This window comes from Leucopleurus acutus, assembly GCF_964270905.1.
Source record: "Leucopleurus acutus genome assembly, chromosome: 9".
Classification (NCBI taxonomy): Eukaryota; Metazoa; Chordata; class Mammalia; order Artiodactyla; family Delphinidae; genus Leucopleurus; species Leucopleurus acutus.
This window is the reverse complement of record NC_139144.1, coordinates 85,767,463-85,785,160: the sequence shown is the minus strand read 5'-3', so window position 1 is coordinate 85,785,160 and position 17,698 is coordinate 85,767,463. Positions and strand designations below refer to the sequence as shown.

The window sequence follows — 17,698 nt, the reverse complement described above, 5'->3', positions numbered from 1 at the left end:
AAATGGGACAGTAGATATGCAGGTGCCTAGCACACTGCCTGGCATATAGTAGCTATGTTTGTTTAGTATCTTACAAGCCAATTGCAGTGAACAGTTCAGTTATGGTTTACACTATAATCTTGCTAGTGAGAGTTGTTCCACTTGTTCAGTTGAAATGGAAGATCATGGATAAACCTTAAAGCCCCCAAGATACTTATAGGGAATTTGGACCTAGCCAGGAAAATAGACAAGTTTTTCTGCTTTAATAATTATGTATCAACTCCTGGCAACTTTTAGTTATTTGGCATTTCCTTTGTTCACATTTATGGTTAGATTCCTTTGCAGTTTCATCCCAGAGGTGACTATACTAGAGTAGAAGAATCATAGTCCTGTGGTTTTCCTGACAATCAGCGAGTAACATTTTACATCATAAGGTTGCGGTCACCACCATTCCACATCACTTAACATTAGCATAATGTCAGGTGGTTTTCATATTGCTGGATCATGCTCTGAATCCTGAAATACTAGTTTTAATGCTTTGTCAGCAATACTGAACTAACCTAATTTGGGGGGATGGGTAATCCAGGCATTTTGTGTATTTGGGGGCATCATCTGATCTAGAAAGTGTTAATAAAATTATAACTATATTTCTTTATATTAAACAAAGTATGTTTCTTGATCTAACTAGAAAGGGTTGGGGATTCTTAGCAGATTTAGTGAGATCCCCAGATCATAGGCAGATGACCTGTGCTCAGATTTCAACTCTTCTCTCACTGGCTCTGCGGCTTTGAACAAGTTACTTGTTCTTCTCCAGACCTCAATTTACAAATTTACATAAATTATTAGTCTTGTCCAAGATGTGTACTGTGGGACACCAGTCTCATGAGATGTTCTTTGCCAGAAAAAACAGTTCTGTCAATTAAAACTGGAAAATGACTTAAATAGTATATTTAAAGGCTCTGTGAAGTCATACAAGAGAATTGTTTAATTTTATCTTAACTAGCAGTGTGTTATATGACTACAGAAATCTTATTTAGACTAACACCCAGTCACATCCCACTGATGGATATACCCTGGGAAGTTTCTGGACATCTCTGAGTATTCTGCTTGGTCTCTCCCCATCTCCCCTTGCTTGGACATGGTATTGTGATGGGTGCTTCAGAACAGCTACTTTTTAGGAATTTAATCTATGCTACTAGTGTTGATGCAGACAAGTAGTTAAAATAATAGAAACGTAAAGCCAATGCATATGCCGAGGTTTTACATTATATCTCATTTTTAAGTGTGTTTATGTATTTATGAGTTATTATCAGGACCAGGAAAAGACACTCATGTAATATGTTTTGTTTTCTCCATAATACTCATTTTGTGGGAGTAGATGATAATCTTGATATACTCTTGGGGCCCTAAATGGGTTTGTTTCAAATATTAAACTAGTATTACTTAGAGTTAGTGAAGATTTGAAAAATGAAGATACTATTTTTCCCTGGCTCTGAGAGATAAATTTAGAAGCAAGGGGCTAGATTTATTTTAACTAACAGAGTTTTTTGTTTTGTTTGTTTTGGAATTCTGTTCTGTTTTCCTTTTAATGGATCCATAATCCACCTCTTCTTCTCTAGTTATATTCTACTCTGAAAGAAGGCAACCCACCCTGGGAGGTGACAGAAGCGGTTCTCTTTATCATGGCTGCTATAGCAAAGAGTGTTGATCCGTGAGTGTCTAATAAGTCTTTTGCTGGGAACTCTTAATATCAGAGGAAGGAAAATTACAACATTTTTCTTGTATGGGATATGTTTGGAAATTCTTAGAACTTCTTACTTCTATAATGCTGTCTAGTCTTCTGACTTCTAGAGTCTAGTCCAGAGTAGCATGCATTGTTGATATCCACGTTTTAAACACATTTCCTAGAGTTAAAATTATTTTGTTCTTGATGCTAGGAAAAGAATGCTGATTTATCTTCCCAACCTAGGCTCCCTTGTGCAAGTTGGTATAATCAAAACTTTGTTAGACTGTTAAATTGTTGGCACTTCCTTAAAAGCATTTGAATAGGCACTAATTTGGCTCTCACCTGCTTTTGTGACCTTGGGTGAGTTATCCTTACAAATATTTAATTATATTGTTCTCCTTTTTTCCTGTCTTGGAGAGTCATTTGTAAGTTTCAGAGAGGCCAGGCATAGGTACCATTTCACCTAAAAGAATAGCAAACTCTAAAGGGCAATTATTATTTTTGTTTTCGTCATTGGAAAATTTTAAATTATTAGATTTTGATTTCTAATTGCTTAGCATAGAAGTTCTATTTATTATTTCAACATGAATCCTTAAAAACAGAATTTACTTTGTTCTGTGAGTTTATAAATCAATGCTAGTATCTGTCAAGTTTTCCTGTATTGTAATCAGATGTCTGCAGTTGAGCTCTCTGTCCATGGCTTGGTTGGAGAGATGGTTAAGGCATGTATTCATAAAATGTACAGTCTTCTTTCTTAGCTGTCTTACAGGGTCTAGTCAATGAAATCTTATGTTGTTTCTAATCCAGTAAACATTTAAGGAATAGAGTAGGTTTGTTTTTCTCTATTAAGGAGTTCTGGTCCTGAATCACATATCATACTATTTGCTTTGAAACCCATTTGGTATCTTTTGGAAACTTCAGTAACAGTCTGAAGATTATTACACTAATAATCTAACTGATTTGTGTTGGTATGAGAAAGGATGGGAAGAGAGTCTCAATAATTAGCTTAGTGCCCATAGGAAGCATAAAGCATAAATGAGAGAAGATTTTATTTTGTTTTTTGTTTATCCACATTTCAAGCCAACTGCATGATTACAATTTTTTTTAGTGTATGAAGGACTTAATAGACTTAGTGTATCAGCAAGGAGTGCTCTTGCACTAATCCAGGATTTATTTGCATTTTAAACATCTTTCATTTCTGGATTACGTTCTACCACTTTGGGGGCATCCTCCACTCTGCTTAAAGAACTTCAGCCAGGGCTTCCCTGGTGGCGCAGTGGTTGAGAGTCCGCCTGCCAATGCAGGGGACACGGGTTCGTGCCCCGGTCCGGGAAGATCCCACATGCCGTGGAGCGGCTAGGCCCGTGAGCCATGGCCGCTGAGCCTGCGCGTCTGGAGCCTGTGCTCCGCAATGGGAGAGGCCACAACAGTGAGAGGCCCGCGTACCGCAAAAAAAAGAGTGAAAAGAAGAGAAGGAAAGGGAAAAAGTTAATTCATGGAGCTGTGGAAAGTATTTGGATAACTTTAATTTTCCCTCATGTTCTAAGTCAGGGCACCTTTATTCCTACAGCTTGTGTTCTTGTTTCTTTAATTAGTGAGCTGGCCCACCCATGCTTACCTGTTCTTAAAGTATCCATTATCCAGCTATAAGAAATCTTTTGGAGAATAACAACTAATAGCGAGTGGTTTAGAATTATTTATTCATTCATTTAGCCATTCAGCAGTATTTATTGAGTGCCCACTGTGTGCCAGGCACTGTTCTAGGTGCTGCAGATATAGGAATAAATAAAATGAATTCATTAAAAGAAGACATTGATCCACAGTAATTGCCTGCCTCTCCAATTTGAAGAGCCTTATTTGATAGCAGGATGTGTCTTTAGACACTTCACTGACATTGAGAAGATTAAGGAGCAGTAGTATGCTTCTCAACTGAAACAATGATATCTTCCATTTCTGTCTTTTCCTCCTTTTTGAGGGTTAAAAAACTTTCATACCAGATGTTAAGCACTTTTATCCAAATGGTTATTTATTTAGAAAGAAACCCTTTAGCAATGATTTGTGTCATTGCAGCCTGTTTTTTAGCCAGAACCTAACCTCTGAAATTGGTAACTCTGAGTACTTGCCTTCTAAACTCAGGGAGAACAATCCAACACTTGTGGAGGTCCTAGAAGGAGTTGTCCGTCTCCCAGAGACCGTACATACAGCTGTGCGATACACCAGCATTGAATTGGTTGGAGAGATGAGCGAAGTGGTTGATCGAAATCCTCAGTTCCTTGGTATGTGTGAACATTCCTCTGCAGCTGCTGCTTCTGATTTTTCTGCTTTCTTTCTTTCTCTCTCTTACTTTTGCTTTTGTTTTCCTACTTTCTCTTTTATTGGTAGGTTGAATGTTTCTAGACACTGAGACTAAATATATGAGTTATTGCTTAGTTGATACAACATTTTATAATCTGATCAGACTTTGGAGAAAGGACCTTTGAAAGATTAGATCTCTAGATAGGGAAACAGTTTGCTACTAGTACTGTGCTTCAGCATAACTATTTCTGTCTTTGTTAGGCTTTGGCATAGGCTTGAGCTAATCAGACTGTCCTGTAGTTCTAAACTAGAAGCTGCTAATAGGCTAAAGCAAAGGCAGTGGGGGGGGGGTGTTATTTCAGTGTTAAATACATGCTCCATTTAAAAACTAAGAATTATTATTGAAACTAAATAAGTACAAACTACAATGAAGAGTCTTGAGTTATATAACCTCTGGCTGCCTTTACTGACTTGAAAAATTAACTAAAGATCATATAAAATAACTTTAGAATTGAAAGTAATTTAGAAATAATTTCTTCTAATCCCCTCATTTTCCAGATGAAGAAACTGAAATACAGAGAGACTAAATAATTTATCTAGGTTAATATATATTAAGCCTACCTGATGTTCAAGACTGATATATTCTGAGAATTTTAAGAATTCTCAAATTCGTGAATATCATTAAGTTTGTGCTGTACTTATGTTTATTACCACCTTTCGACTTGATTTTATTTTACACATGATCTTTTATTATTGACTGAAACTCTTACTTAAAAAGAGATGTGTGTTCCTATTTTCTTGTTTCTGTATATAGAGCATATAAGATAGATAGGCTTATTACATCATAGCTGAGCCACTTTCAAGTTCAACATACCATTTAAAAATTTTTTCAAAATACCTATTTTCTAATTCTTAAATCTCTTCACTTCCATTATCTGTCTCAAAATTTGGCTTTCTTTTCTGAACACTTTCCACAAAGAAACTAAGTGGGTTTATCTGTTTGTTAAGACTTATATTCAGTACCACCTGTAGTATCTTATTCAAATTTGTGCCTCAATTAGAAGACAAATTGCTGAGTGTTCATACTTACTCTAGAATAGTCAAAAACACAAATATTTAATTTGAGAATCATTGAAGCCTATAGTATTAGAGTTGCGTGGGCTAGGTTTTAGATTCTAGTTCTGATTCCCATGCTAAACAGACCTTTTTTTGTGTGTGTGTGGAAGGGAGCAGGTTCATGCTGGGTTGGTGCATTGTTTTTGTCATTAGACTAGAAATGGAGATAACTTTTAAATGGGCTTTCAGAGATTACTTCTTTTATAAGGTTTGGTATACGGTTACTCTGTAGTACACATAAAGTGCTCTTTAACCATGTATGATTTTTCTTAGGGTTTCTTCATAGAAAAACATTCTGATTTTTGTGAAGCAAGGTAAAGGATAACTAGGATTTGCTTTATAGGAATTCGCCTTTGTAATCCCTTTTCTTAGAACACTTACATTTGGCAGAAAGTAAAACATAATGAACTAATTCTTTCAGAAGTGCTAAAGATCCATCTGTGTGGTTTGGGGGCCTTTTATAATTATAAAGAAGCAAGTATGAAAGTGTCAGCTTTAGATAACTGTCATTGTCCTGATTAATGTAGACTGCTTTTTTTTAAACAAAGTGACTAATCTCTGAGTATAATGGTACTCTCTGAGCTTTATCGTCTTTCTTACATTACCCTATTAATACTTGATGGTTATATCCACCAGTGGTTTCAGACTGAATCAGTGGTTTTCAAACCGTGCTCTGTGAAGCCCTAGCAACAAGCAACAGTTGATTTCCACAAGGAAAGAAATGGAAGATAAATAGATAGGACTCTCTCTGACACCATTTGTCAGTGAGATCAGCCCCATTTTTATATGTAAAAACATTGGCGTTTAAACACATTTCTTTTTTGTTTGTTTTTTGTGCGGTATGTGGGCCTCTCACTGTTGTGGCCTCTCTGGTTGCGGAGCACAGGCTCCGGACGCGCAGCCTCAGCGGCCATGGCTCACGGGCCCAGCCGCTCCGCGGCATATGGGATCTTCCCGGACCGGGGCACGAACCCGTGTCCCCTGCATCGGCAGGCGGACTCTCAACCACTGCGCCACCAGGGAAGCCCCACATTTCATTTTTTAAAAATGGTTCTTTTGCTTAAAAAGGGAATGTAAAACCTTTGTTCTAACAAATAGAAATTTTCCTTGAGTTTCAAATAATGTAATCTTTACGTATGGATTTTCTCCTTAGACCCTGTGTTGGGCTATTTGATGAAAGGACTGTGTGAAAAACCTCTGGCTTCTGCTGCAGCCAAAGCCATTCATAACATTTGCTCTGTCTGCCGAGACCACATGGCTCAGCACTTTCATGGACTCCTAGAGATTGCCCGTTCCCTTGATTCCTTCATGTTGTCTCCAGAGGCTGCTGTGGGCTTGCTAAAAGGTACTTACTTAAGACATTAAGAAGGAACAGTCTCTAAGCCACTTCTAGGGGTTATATCAGTTGTATCCCACTTTTCAGTTGCAGTTTACTCACTTATGGGGAAGGTCACTCAGAGGGGAGGGTGTTGATTATGTGTACATGCATTCTTAGAATATTTTAAGGCTATATAACTAATACAAAGTGCTTACAGTATTTATAGCACGAACCTAGATTTTGGGTGGAGACAACACATTGGAGCTAAACATAGTTCCTTTTTGAGTTGGGGGAAAGAATAAAAATGGAGACCAAATAAGCATTGCTATACCATAGAAGTAAGTGGAAATTTAAAGGTAGTGTGCCTGGCTCAGTCCTATAACTAGAAGTCAAGGGTTCTGGTCGCTTAATGGTCTTTAACCATTACTGATCAGTTTACACTGATCAAAAGGCAAACAGCCAGGGTGGTGATGAAACTCAGAGTAATGGAAGAACTAGAGATATTATGCTAGGGGAAAAGACTTAGAGGAGACTTTAACACAGTGGCTATTTTTAAATATTTGAAAGATTATCTTAGAAAAGAGGGAACAGATTTATTTTATGAGGAATTGATTGTTGACAGTTTACTGGCTCCTAGAAAGGAAATGCTTTGTAACCATACTTTCTGAAAACAAATTGGGGTATCCTGTGAGGTAGTGAAATCCTTAAAGCTAGTATATCAAATAAAAGATTGAGCAGTCTTTTATTGGGGTATATCAAATAAAAGATTGGGTAATACAGCCTGTGCAGCATCTTTTAAGTCTCTGTGAGTGGCAGACAGCCTTGTCCAGATTGGATGCCTGTTAACTGTCAACTAACTGTTCTTTCTCACTTCTATGATCAGGTTCCCTACCAGCCAATGTAACTATGCATTTTCAGGACAGATTTTCTTTTCTTTTCAATCTTATTTTGCCACATTTTCTGGCATTAAAAATGCCAGAAGGTCAGATTTTTCTTAACTACTGCCAGTGGGTATTGCTGCCATCTTGTCATTTTCTAGTGAAATTTAACCTTGATGCTAATGTGACGTCTAACTTAGAATGTGGCATCCCAGTTATATCAGTGGTATCTTCTAGATATAGAAAACTTTTTAGTAACATTCTTTTCTATAGGGATGAATTAAAAGGAGAAAATTGTATTTGTTAGATTTTTTCCCCCTAGTTTTAAATAAAAAATCTAATTCGTCCATGGTTTATAGACTGTCAAGAAAAATCATTCAGTTTTTTATTCAAATGTGAAGGTTTATGGATTTATTACTGTTTATTTGGGGGAAAAGGGGAGAGGGGAGATTTTTGGAACTATTTAAAAATGAAAGAAAGGCAAACTTAACTATTACTTTTCTGTTCAAAGCACTCATTTAAATCTTTGAAGAATTGGAAGTGGGGCTATCTATGTATTTAAACATCTTTAAACCAATAGGCTTCTGAGGAGAAATAGTTTAATATTAACTTCAGTTGTAAATGTCAGTGTGAAAGTCAGTATGGTCTTCTAAGCCAAATAAAGAAAAACCCAACCATAAATAACAAACTATTATAATTTAAAAACAGTGCTGATCTTTTTGAAAGAATGGAACCAGTCAGCCTTTTCTGTCTGCCATATGATGTAGACCAATGAATTACCTCAGTTCAGCTTTTATTTTCTTCATTTGTATCATCTTTTGTCTTTCAGGGACAGCACTTGTCCTAGCCAGATTACCTTTGGATAAGATTACTGAATGTCTTAGTGAACTATGTTCTGTTCAGGTTATGGCATTGAAAAAGGTGAGTCCAGTTAAGTAAGGGGTGAAACAAATATAATATGTTTACATGTTAGAAAGGAAAAGACAAAATTTTTTATTTGCAGGTGGTCTTTTATCTAACCAGAAAAGCCAAGAGAATGAACTGAGAAGTTATTAAAATTTATAAGTTTATCAAAGTAGCTATATATATGAAATAAGTATTCCAAAATCAGTAGATTTTCACTGTATCAGAAATACCATTTACAAGATGACAGTGGGAAAAACACCATTCAAGTTAACAACCAAAACCATAACCTACCATGTTTCCTTGAAGAGTGTTGTAAAAACATCAGCTCTTCTCAAATTACTTTTATGGTACCATAGCAATGAACATACCAGTGGGATTTTTAGGAGAACTTGACGAAGTGACTCTAAAGTTTATCTCTAATAATATGCTGGTAGAAGTATCTAAGAAATTTTAGGAAAGAAGAGTAAGAGGTAGCAACTTGCCTTACCTCTTAAAATATATTATAAAGCTATAATAATTTTGAAGCTTTATATTATAAAAGTATAATATAAATATATATTATATAGTATAATACATATAATCTATATTATAATGTATAATGTCTATAATATCCTAATCATTGTAAAAGTAAATGGGAAAAAATTAAATGATACTGTTTGCTACTCCACAATGATCATATAGTAAAAGTTAATATGCATTCCTGGCCAGGATGCAGTAAGATGGAGGAAAATAATGTGCTAATATGAATTTAAAAGTTTTTACCATTTTGAGTAACTTTCAGGAATCTGTTAATAAGGAAATAATCAGAGATTGAGACAGAGGTTGATGTACAAGGGTATATATCGCAGTGTTTGCAGTACGTTTGTATGTGTAATGACTGGGTGTTAATATCTGTCTCTTCAGCTGTTGTCTCAGGAGCCCAGCAACGGCATATCCTCAGATCCCACTGTGTTCTTAGATCGCCTTGCAGTGATATTTAGGTAAGAAGAGAGATGCCAGGTTCCTGCCCTGGGTTAAAAGCTCAAATGAGACCATTAGGTATTGAAGTAAGGAAGTGTTTTTTCCTCCAACTTCCGAGTACCTCCTATAAACTCCCTCTATCAGGAGACTAATTTAGTCCTATTACAATTGCAAAGGCAAATTCTAAGAATTTATTTTTGGTAGACCTTTGTCAAAAGGCCCTTTAAAATGTAATTAATTCTCTAGGTCTCTAGATCAGTGATTCTCAAACTTTAACATCCATCAAAGTTGCCTGTAGTACTTAAATTACCAAGGCAACAGATTGCTGGGTCCCATTCCCAGAGTGTCTGATGGATTGGATCTTGGATAGGACCCAAGAATTTACATTTCTAATAAGTTCCCAGATGCTGTTGCTTTTTATTCCAAGGACTACACTTTCAGAGTCATTGCTATTATAGTGTATGGGTGCAAAAAAATAATGAAGCCTCTTCAATAACCAGGTGAAATTAAACTTTCTTGGAAGTCAAGAGGAGCGTAATGATTAAAACAGCATTAGAGTGACAGTGTTCAAAGAGTGATCCTTTCTTAGTTGCATAATATAATTTGCGAGTCCTGTAGGTATAACTGGAATATCAATAGTTGCATAAAAACCTATGTGGAAGAAATTAAAACTGAGGTGTTAAAAAAAAAAAGGAAAAAAAAAAACAAAACTGAGGTGTTGTTTTAGCTTGTTCTTACCTACACGTATTTTTTCCTGAGTTGGTATAATGCTTTCCTTATATAATTAGGGGAGCCCTGTTGCATACCATTCTGAGAGCCTATTAACAATAACTCCTATTTCACAATAAATGAAAGAAAATCTGCAAAAGGTGGACATGCCCTGATTTTTTAAAAATTAGATTTTTATTGAGTTGCTATTGAGCTTTTTAAAATTAAAGAATTTTGTTCCTTTAAAGAGGTAGGTAGCTAATCGTAGTGGGGTTTTTTTCCCCCCTGCTTTCCTTCAAATTAGTGGATTCTAGAACTAGATAAATAGTTGGATTGGATGTACTGTGGGTGGGCCCATGTTGTGTATCATTGGATTTAGACTAGAACCATGAGAAACGTCTTTGGTAGACCAGGGTTCCTAATGCTTTTGCCTTTTAATGCTGGGAATGAAGCAGTACTTGGTTTCTCATAGTGGATTTAGACAATCTGAATATATTTATTAGTTTGGAAGAAACTACATATTCAGGTTTATAAAGGGAAAAAAGATGGAAAGGATAGTTGTAGCGCCCCACACCCACAGCCCATGTAGCAGAGTTGGATTGAATTTACATGTTACAGTAGAAGAGGTTTAAAGGTGAGAAAAAATTGATGGGATGATTTAAACTGTGCTTGTGTTTGAACAGAGTGGGAGGAAAAGGTATTGATTCTTAAAAATACTCTGGTTTTCTTTAATTGGTGAGAATGATACTAAGTAAACTAACAGGGATTAGGGCCCTGGTTCCTTGATGAATTTGCTCTTCTTTCGCTAATTTGGGCCATTGTCTTTCCCCAGGCACACCAATCCCATTGTGGAAAATGGACAGACTCATCCGTGCCAAAAAGTCATACAGGAAGTAAGTGCTAATGTATGCCTGTGGATCTTCCTTTTTCCTTATAAGGCTCTGGGTAACTAAAGTGAGAAGGTACTGTCTTCTGGGTTCACAGGAAGATTCAATTTGTTGATATGCTTTAAATATCAATGAAAAGAGGAACAGAACCATCCAAATAAATATTTTTGATTTTAGATTTGGTAAGAAAACAGGCTTTGGGGAAATGCACTGAAAGGCCAAAGTAGGGAGAGATTAACTTTGTGAATCTTATTGTTGCTGGGAGGCATGATCATTACCGGCAAAATGTTTTTGACAAAGCCAGTTAACCATCATAGTTAGTTTCCTCTTTGATAATGTACTTCCTTTGTACTTTTTTAAAAAATGAGGGTAATGTGAGGATCAGAGGGCATGTTTTGAGAAGTGCTTTTCAGACTTCAGGGGGGAAACACCAAATATCCTTAAGTGTTCAGTGGTATCAAATCTTGCCATTTCCTTAGCTCTAGTCCTTTTGTTCAAGGTCTTCCAACTTCTTGGAACTGTCTTTAAATATCTCTTCCCCTATAATTCATTCTGCTTCTTCCCATCCTAAAACAGGAAGTCCAGAATTTAGGAAAATATGTATCTTTGTCTTTTCGTAAAGTTAGACATGGTCCTCTTGTGTTGTAAAGAGTCATTGTGCTTCCGTTAAGAAGTGGTTGTTTCAGTGATGGGTAGTGTATTGAACCTCAGCACATATACACACACCCACTGACCAGAATCAGGCCATGTGTGTTCCTATAAAGAAAGATTTTTCCAAATTATTTAGAAGCCAAATAAGTTGTTACCAACTTGGGAGCATTTTTTTCAACACTTAGTTGTTCATTTTCTTTCTGTGCTCTTTTCACTTTTGACTCAGATATGGCCAGTTTTATCTGAGACTCTAAATAAGCACCGGGCTGATAATCGGATTGTAGAACGTTGTTGCAGATGCCTCCGTTTTGCTGTTCGCTGTGTAGGCAAAGGATCTGCAGCCCTGCTGCAGCCACTAGTCACACAGGTGAGTTCTCTACAAGAGGGAAAATGTACAGTATACAGAATTTTGAAATAGGAGCCTTTTAGAACAAAAACTCTGCTGATGAAATGAAACATTTTTGTATTTCTTAAATACAAACTAAAATATATTTGAAAGAGATAAGTAGTGCCTGTGGTATGTTATTTATAAGGCAAATAGCCTGTAATCTGTTCTGTATAGTGATAGTCTAAATAGCAGTACATTTCAGTGTGGAATTCAGAAATGGGAATGACTTTAATGCTCAGCTCTTATATACCCATGTTAAGCATTTTATATTAATTTCCTTTTTAAAAATGTGGCAAGTCAAACTTTGCTATTTCTGGCCCAAAGAGATGTTCTTCTTTCTTCACCATAGTTAGTTATTTACATAAGTCTCTTATTTGTCAAGAAATAAATTTGACTCTTTCAATCACCAAGATTGGTATGTAATTATGATGGTGTGCCTCACTATACATGGCTCTCTGAGATCATATTCATGTCTAGAATATTCTGTTTGAGACACTTATGACCAGTGACTTAATTCACTAAGTAATTTATGTTGGTGTTAACCTTACAGTAGGGCCGGAACTAGATTTAGGCAAGTGAGGTGCCAGGGGCACAAAATTGACGGAGGTGAGGCAAAGTGCAACTCTGAGCAAGTACCTTCTCAGATTTTGCACTCATGCTGTGAGGAGAACTACCACAGGGCTTCAGGCTAGACCCCACCCAGCCAACCTGAAGTGACCCTTCTCCACCTGGGCAGGGCATCTATCAGGCTGACTCTGACAGTGAGTGCCCCCTCAAGTTCTGCCTCACTCTTAAGGAAGCTCTTACCCAGAGCCAGGATCATGCTGTTGCAGTGTCAGTTGGCACTTACATGACCATGCCTCCTTAAATTGTAGATTTGATTAAAGTTTGTATAGGTAAATATTTTAACAGAATTTTAATTTTTAGCGATTTTCTGCATTTACTGTACCCTGAGTACAACAGTATATGTTTGCATTTAGGCTGTGTCCACCTCTGGTCAAGTGTCCCCTTCAGTGCAATACATTCTGGGTCCAATACAATGTGATTTAACTCCCCTTTGCTATTGGAGGATACCTTCATGACTTTTATGTTATTCTTTTATTCCAGTAGCATAGGGTAGCATCTTATGTGACAAAAATCCCATAAATTCGAGGTCAGTAAACTACAGCCAGTGGGCCTGCCACGTGTTTTTGTAAATAAAGTTTTACTGAGAGATAGTCATGCTTATTCATCTACTTATTGCTTATTGGCCATTTTTGTGCTACAGTGGAAAGTTAAGTAGTCAAAAGATTGTAAGGCCGGCAGAGCCTAAAATTTTTACCATCTGGCCCTTTAAGAAAAAGTTTGCCAACCCGTAACTTATATCGTTCGTTAAGTACAGCATATAGTTTTGAGTATACAACACTGAACAGATTCATAGCTCCCATCTCGTGTTCTTTTCATGGTATATGCTGATAAGTGCCAGTTACTCTGCCCTTCCGCTCCCACCAAGCTCAAAGAATTGAATTTATGTAATAAGATGAATACATACATGTTGCATGGGCTTTTTTTCCCTCTTTTGCTGTACCACGCAGCTTGTGGGATCTTAGTTTCCCGACCCGGGATTGAACCCTGGACCCATGGCAGTGAAAGTCCTAACCACTGGACTGCCAGGAAATTCTCATGTGATGGCATTTTAAATAGATGAATGTACGGTGGCCTCTTAATTTTTGGAGGATAGTAGAGTAAAAATCCTAAACAAATAATTTAGTTTAAATATTTATATTGTATTAAAATTTTTATTCTGTAGAGATTCAGATATCTTGATTGAAAACGCTCTTTTTACTCAAATGATTAGATAGAGGGGTTTAGAAGCCAATTTAAACAATGCTTTCAGGGCTTCCCTGGTGGCGCAGTGGTTGAAAGTCTGCCTACCGATGCAGGGGACACGAGTTCGTGCCCCAGTCCGGGAAGATCCCACATGCTGCGGAGCGGCTGGGCCCGTGAGCCACGGCCGCTGAGCCTGCGCATCTGGAGCCTGTGCTCCGCAGCGGGAGAGGCCACAACAGTGAGAGGCCCGCGTACCACAAAAAAAACCAACAACAACAATGCTTTCAGAGTCTCCTCTAATATGAGGGGCATTGGATATTTTGTTCCTGCTGTGGTTGTTTTTTAAAAAAAGAATTATCTTTGATGCAAATAAGAGCAACTTGTAGGTTGGAAAATTAAGGTATATTGTTAGGGTTTTGTAAATATTACACAAGCCTTGGATAATAACTCCTTAATGGTTCCAGCTTGAAGTAAATATTATACAACTCTCCTACAACATTGTTTTGGAAAGATAAAAAAAGGTCAAAGTCTTGAAAGAATTCTAAATAGAGTACTTGAAAATAATTGAGGAATTGAGCCCTATGTTTTAGAAAATGTTGCCAACAAGCTTTACTGCGTTGTCTTAAAGAGAAGAGACCAGTCTATCTCAGAATTTCTTCCTCCAGACAGCTACCTAAGCTGAAACTTTTTAAAAATAATTAATTAATTAATATTTATTTTTGGCTACGTTGGGCCTTCATTGCTGCACGCGGGCTTTCTCTACTTGTGGCGAGCAGGGGCCACTCTTCGTTGCAGTGCGCAGGCTTCTCATTGCAGTGGCTTCTCTTGTTGTGGAGCACAGGCTCTAGGCACGCGGGCTTCAGTAGTTGTAGCTCGCAGGCTCCAGAGCACAGGCTCAATAGTTGTGGCGCACGGGCTTAGTTGTTCCGCGGTATGTGGGATCTTCCCAGACCAGGGCTCGCACCCGTGCCCCCTGCACTGGCACATGGATTCTTAACCACTGCGCCACCAGGGAAGTCCTAAGCTGATACTTTTTGAGGGGTAAAGAATTGAACTAATGGGATTTTCCCTTGGCAGATGGTGAACGTTTACCATGTACATCAGCATTCCTGTTTCCTGTACCTTGGTAGTATCCTTGTGGATGAGTATGGCATGGAAGAGGGCTGTCGGCAGGGACTACTAGACATGCTCCAGGTATGTTTTCTTGGAGGGTCTAAAGGCCTAGCAGTGTGTTCTTCACCATGTCTTTAATTCTGTTGCTTCTTCATATTTCCTTCCCAGGCATGATGTTGCCCTAATAATAGGGAGGTAGAACTTCCTAGTTGTTCTCTGGACAGGCCTGCTTGGGAGAATGAGAGAGAGATTGACCACACAGATGTACTGGTCATTACAGTTATTACTGTCTGATTTATGCTATCCAGAGGTAGGATTTATTTGGAGGGTGGGAAGGTGGGCAAGTAGATTTAAAATAAAGGATCTCTAAGCTCAAGCATGTTTCTGTTTTTAATTTCTTGCCTGGAACAGCCAATGAACTAGTTTACTTAGGAGGGATGGTCTTAGGGTGAATAGCAGGCATTGGAAAAGTCTCCTGATATACTGCTTTTACCCTCTCCTATTCACAGGGCAAGGAAATATATTAGGGAGTTAAATCATAATGCTCCTTTCCCAAGATGTCTTTCCCTTTAAAATTGACATTTCATAGTTATTATCATTAAAACATCAACTACTCCCTTAGTGGACCAGACCATATCTAGTACATAAGCACAGTCTTCAGTTTCAGAAACTTCTAAAAATTTGAGGTGACATCTACCCAGTTGAAATCTGTACCCTCAACCCTTTCTGAAATGTGGACTTCATATGTGAAGACTGTTTTTGTCAACTGAGAAAGATTTATATCTTCCCTTTGTTGATCTCTCATCAAAGTCTTTTTCTTTTCTTACTTATCTGTGCTTCCCCTCTTTGTTCTCTTTGTATATGTTATGATATTTAGCAAGTCTGAATCCCATGGCATTAATTTACAAGCGTTTGTTTTAAAATGACTTTTTTTCTAGGCACTGTGCATGCCCACCTTTCAGCTCTTAGAACAGCAGAATGGGCTCCAGAATCACCCTGACACTGTGGATGACCTATTCAGGCTAGCCACCAGGTCAGTCCTTCTGAAGAGCAACCCTTTTTTTTTTTATTGCTCATCCTCATCACTGCTTGATCTTGTCACCTAACAGTTAACTGTTTCCTTCTCTGTAAAATGAGGTAAGAGGAGTAGGTAGATTAATGGTTCATAACCCAAAGTTAAATCGTGAACCAGAATATTCCCATTAAATGAAGAAGAGCTGGATGAGAACAGGGGAAAATAACTGGTTTCCTTGCATGAAGGAGGGAACATGCCCAAGGCAATAAAAATGAGCTTTGCAAGAATATTTGACTAGACAGTCTGTAGAATCCCATGTAGTTTTAACATTTTATGGTACTATGATGTCATGCTTTACTTAAACTTTTTCCTTGAGAAGCTTAGCATCCTTTAGATATAATCATATCTCAGAATAAAAAATCCTTAGGCTTTTAAGGTGCCTTAGAAGTTATCTGGTATGTACTTCCCACCTCTACCCCTAGCCAGCCACCCCACTTGTTGCTTAAATTCCTTTTACTAGTAACACTGACATTTGTATTCATTCTTAGTCCTTAGCTCAGGAATTTGCACCAGATCAGTTAGTAACGAACACTGGGTTTTTTGTTAATTTTTGGACAAGTCAGAAAACCCTTTGTGTGTGTGTGTGTGTGTGTGTGTGTGTGTGTGTGTGTGTGTGTGTGTGTGTGTGTTGGTATGAGAGAATTGTTTGGTGGGTTGTCAACCTGTTTTCCCGGTGTGTTCCTTGAAAAAATCAATCTCTAGAGATGCTCTTTGCACAAATGGTTGCCTGGTAAAATAAATTTGGAACAATGTTTTATCTTTTTCTTGGAGATTCTCTGTAAACATGAGAGGATCTGAGAAAACTGAGTGGGAAGTATAGAGTTCCCATATACCCCTAGCTTCCCCCCTCCTTCCCCACAGCCTCCCTTACTATCAACATCCCCCACCAGAGTGATCCATTTGTTAGAACTGATGAACCTCCATTGACATGTCATTGTTAAAGTCCATAGTTTACATTAGGGTTCTGTCTTGGTGGTGTTCTTTCTATGGGTTTGGACAAATGTGTAATGACATAATGACATATATCCACCATTATAGTATCATACAGAATAGTTTTACGATCCTAAAACTCCTGTGTGCTTCACCTATTCATCCCCTTACCCTCCACTCCCTCAATCCCTAACAATCACTGATCTTTTTCCTGTCTCCATAGTTTTGCCTTTTACACTGGCTGCTTTTATAGCCTAATCCTGTCGTTTATATCTAGCTTGTCTTTCCACACCAGGTTTATTCAGCGTAGCCCTGTTACCTTGCTGAGGAGCCAGGTTGTCATCCCTATCTTACAATGGGCCATTGCCTCTACTACCCTGGACCACCGGGATGCCAACTGTAGTGTCATGAGGTTCCTACGAGACCTCATCCACACAGGGGTAGCCAATGATGTAAGTATGAACAATGTAGTCTTTCTACTTTGTAGCTCATTGTTTTCTCATATCTCTTTCTCATTCCTTAGGGGAAAACCAGCATCTCCTTATTTGATCTGTGTTGGTAGGCATATTCCATAGTGGATCATTCAGTAACCAAAATATCAACTAGTAGATTTAAGACAGCCTGTACTAAGTGTTGTAAGCTGTATCAAGTAGTCTGAAATTATCTCTGCTTCCAAGCCATTTGGTGTCTAATTGAAGAGAGAAGTAGATACAGTTACAAAGAATTAAACAACAGCAACAAGGCAGTATTTGATTGTCAGATAAGTGATAAAAGTCATGATTGCTATGAGATCAGAGGAGGGAAAACTCTTTGGAAAGAAGTAGGTTGGGATAACTTTCTGGAAGAGGAAGGACCTCAGTGGAGCCATTTGGATGGATTGGAGAGGGGAGGAAAATCTAACTGGGGTATAAATTATAATCAGAGAAAGTCAGGATAGTACTAAGTATACTAGTAGACAC

The 17,698-nt window shown here is 37.8% G+C and overlaps 1 protein-coding gene across 1 annotated transcript in view; it reads left to right on the top strand.

The window, feature by feature from the left end:
• Nucleotides 1-17,698, top strand: part of TNPO3 (transportin 3) — an 82,926-nt gene that overhangs the window by 47,783 nt on the left and 17,445 nt on the right. The window contains exons 10-19 of the mRNA XM_082847032.1: nucleotides 1,599-1,690; nucleotides 3,842-3,981; nucleotides 6,270-6,461; nucleotides 8,142-8,233; nucleotides 9,122-9,198; nucleotides 10,719-10,779; nucleotides 11,651-11,791; nucleotides 14,699-14,815; nucleotides 15,673-15,767; nucleotides 17,035-17,191. Coding sequence (XP_082703158.1) covers nucleotides 1,599-1,690; nucleotides 3,842-3,981; nucleotides 6,270-6,461; nucleotides 8,142-8,233; nucleotides 9,122-9,198; nucleotides 10,719-10,779; nucleotides 11,651-11,791; nucleotides 14,699-14,815; nucleotides 15,673-15,767; nucleotides 17,035-17,191 — 1,164 coding nt within the window. The remainder of the gene's footprint in view (nucleotides 1-1,598; nucleotides 1,691-3,841; nucleotides 3,982-6,269; nucleotides 6,462-8,141; nucleotides 8,234-9,121; nucleotides 9,199-10,718; nucleotides 10,780-11,650; nucleotides 11,792-14,698; nucleotides 14,816-15,672; nucleotides 15,768-17,034; nucleotides 17,192-17,698) is intronic.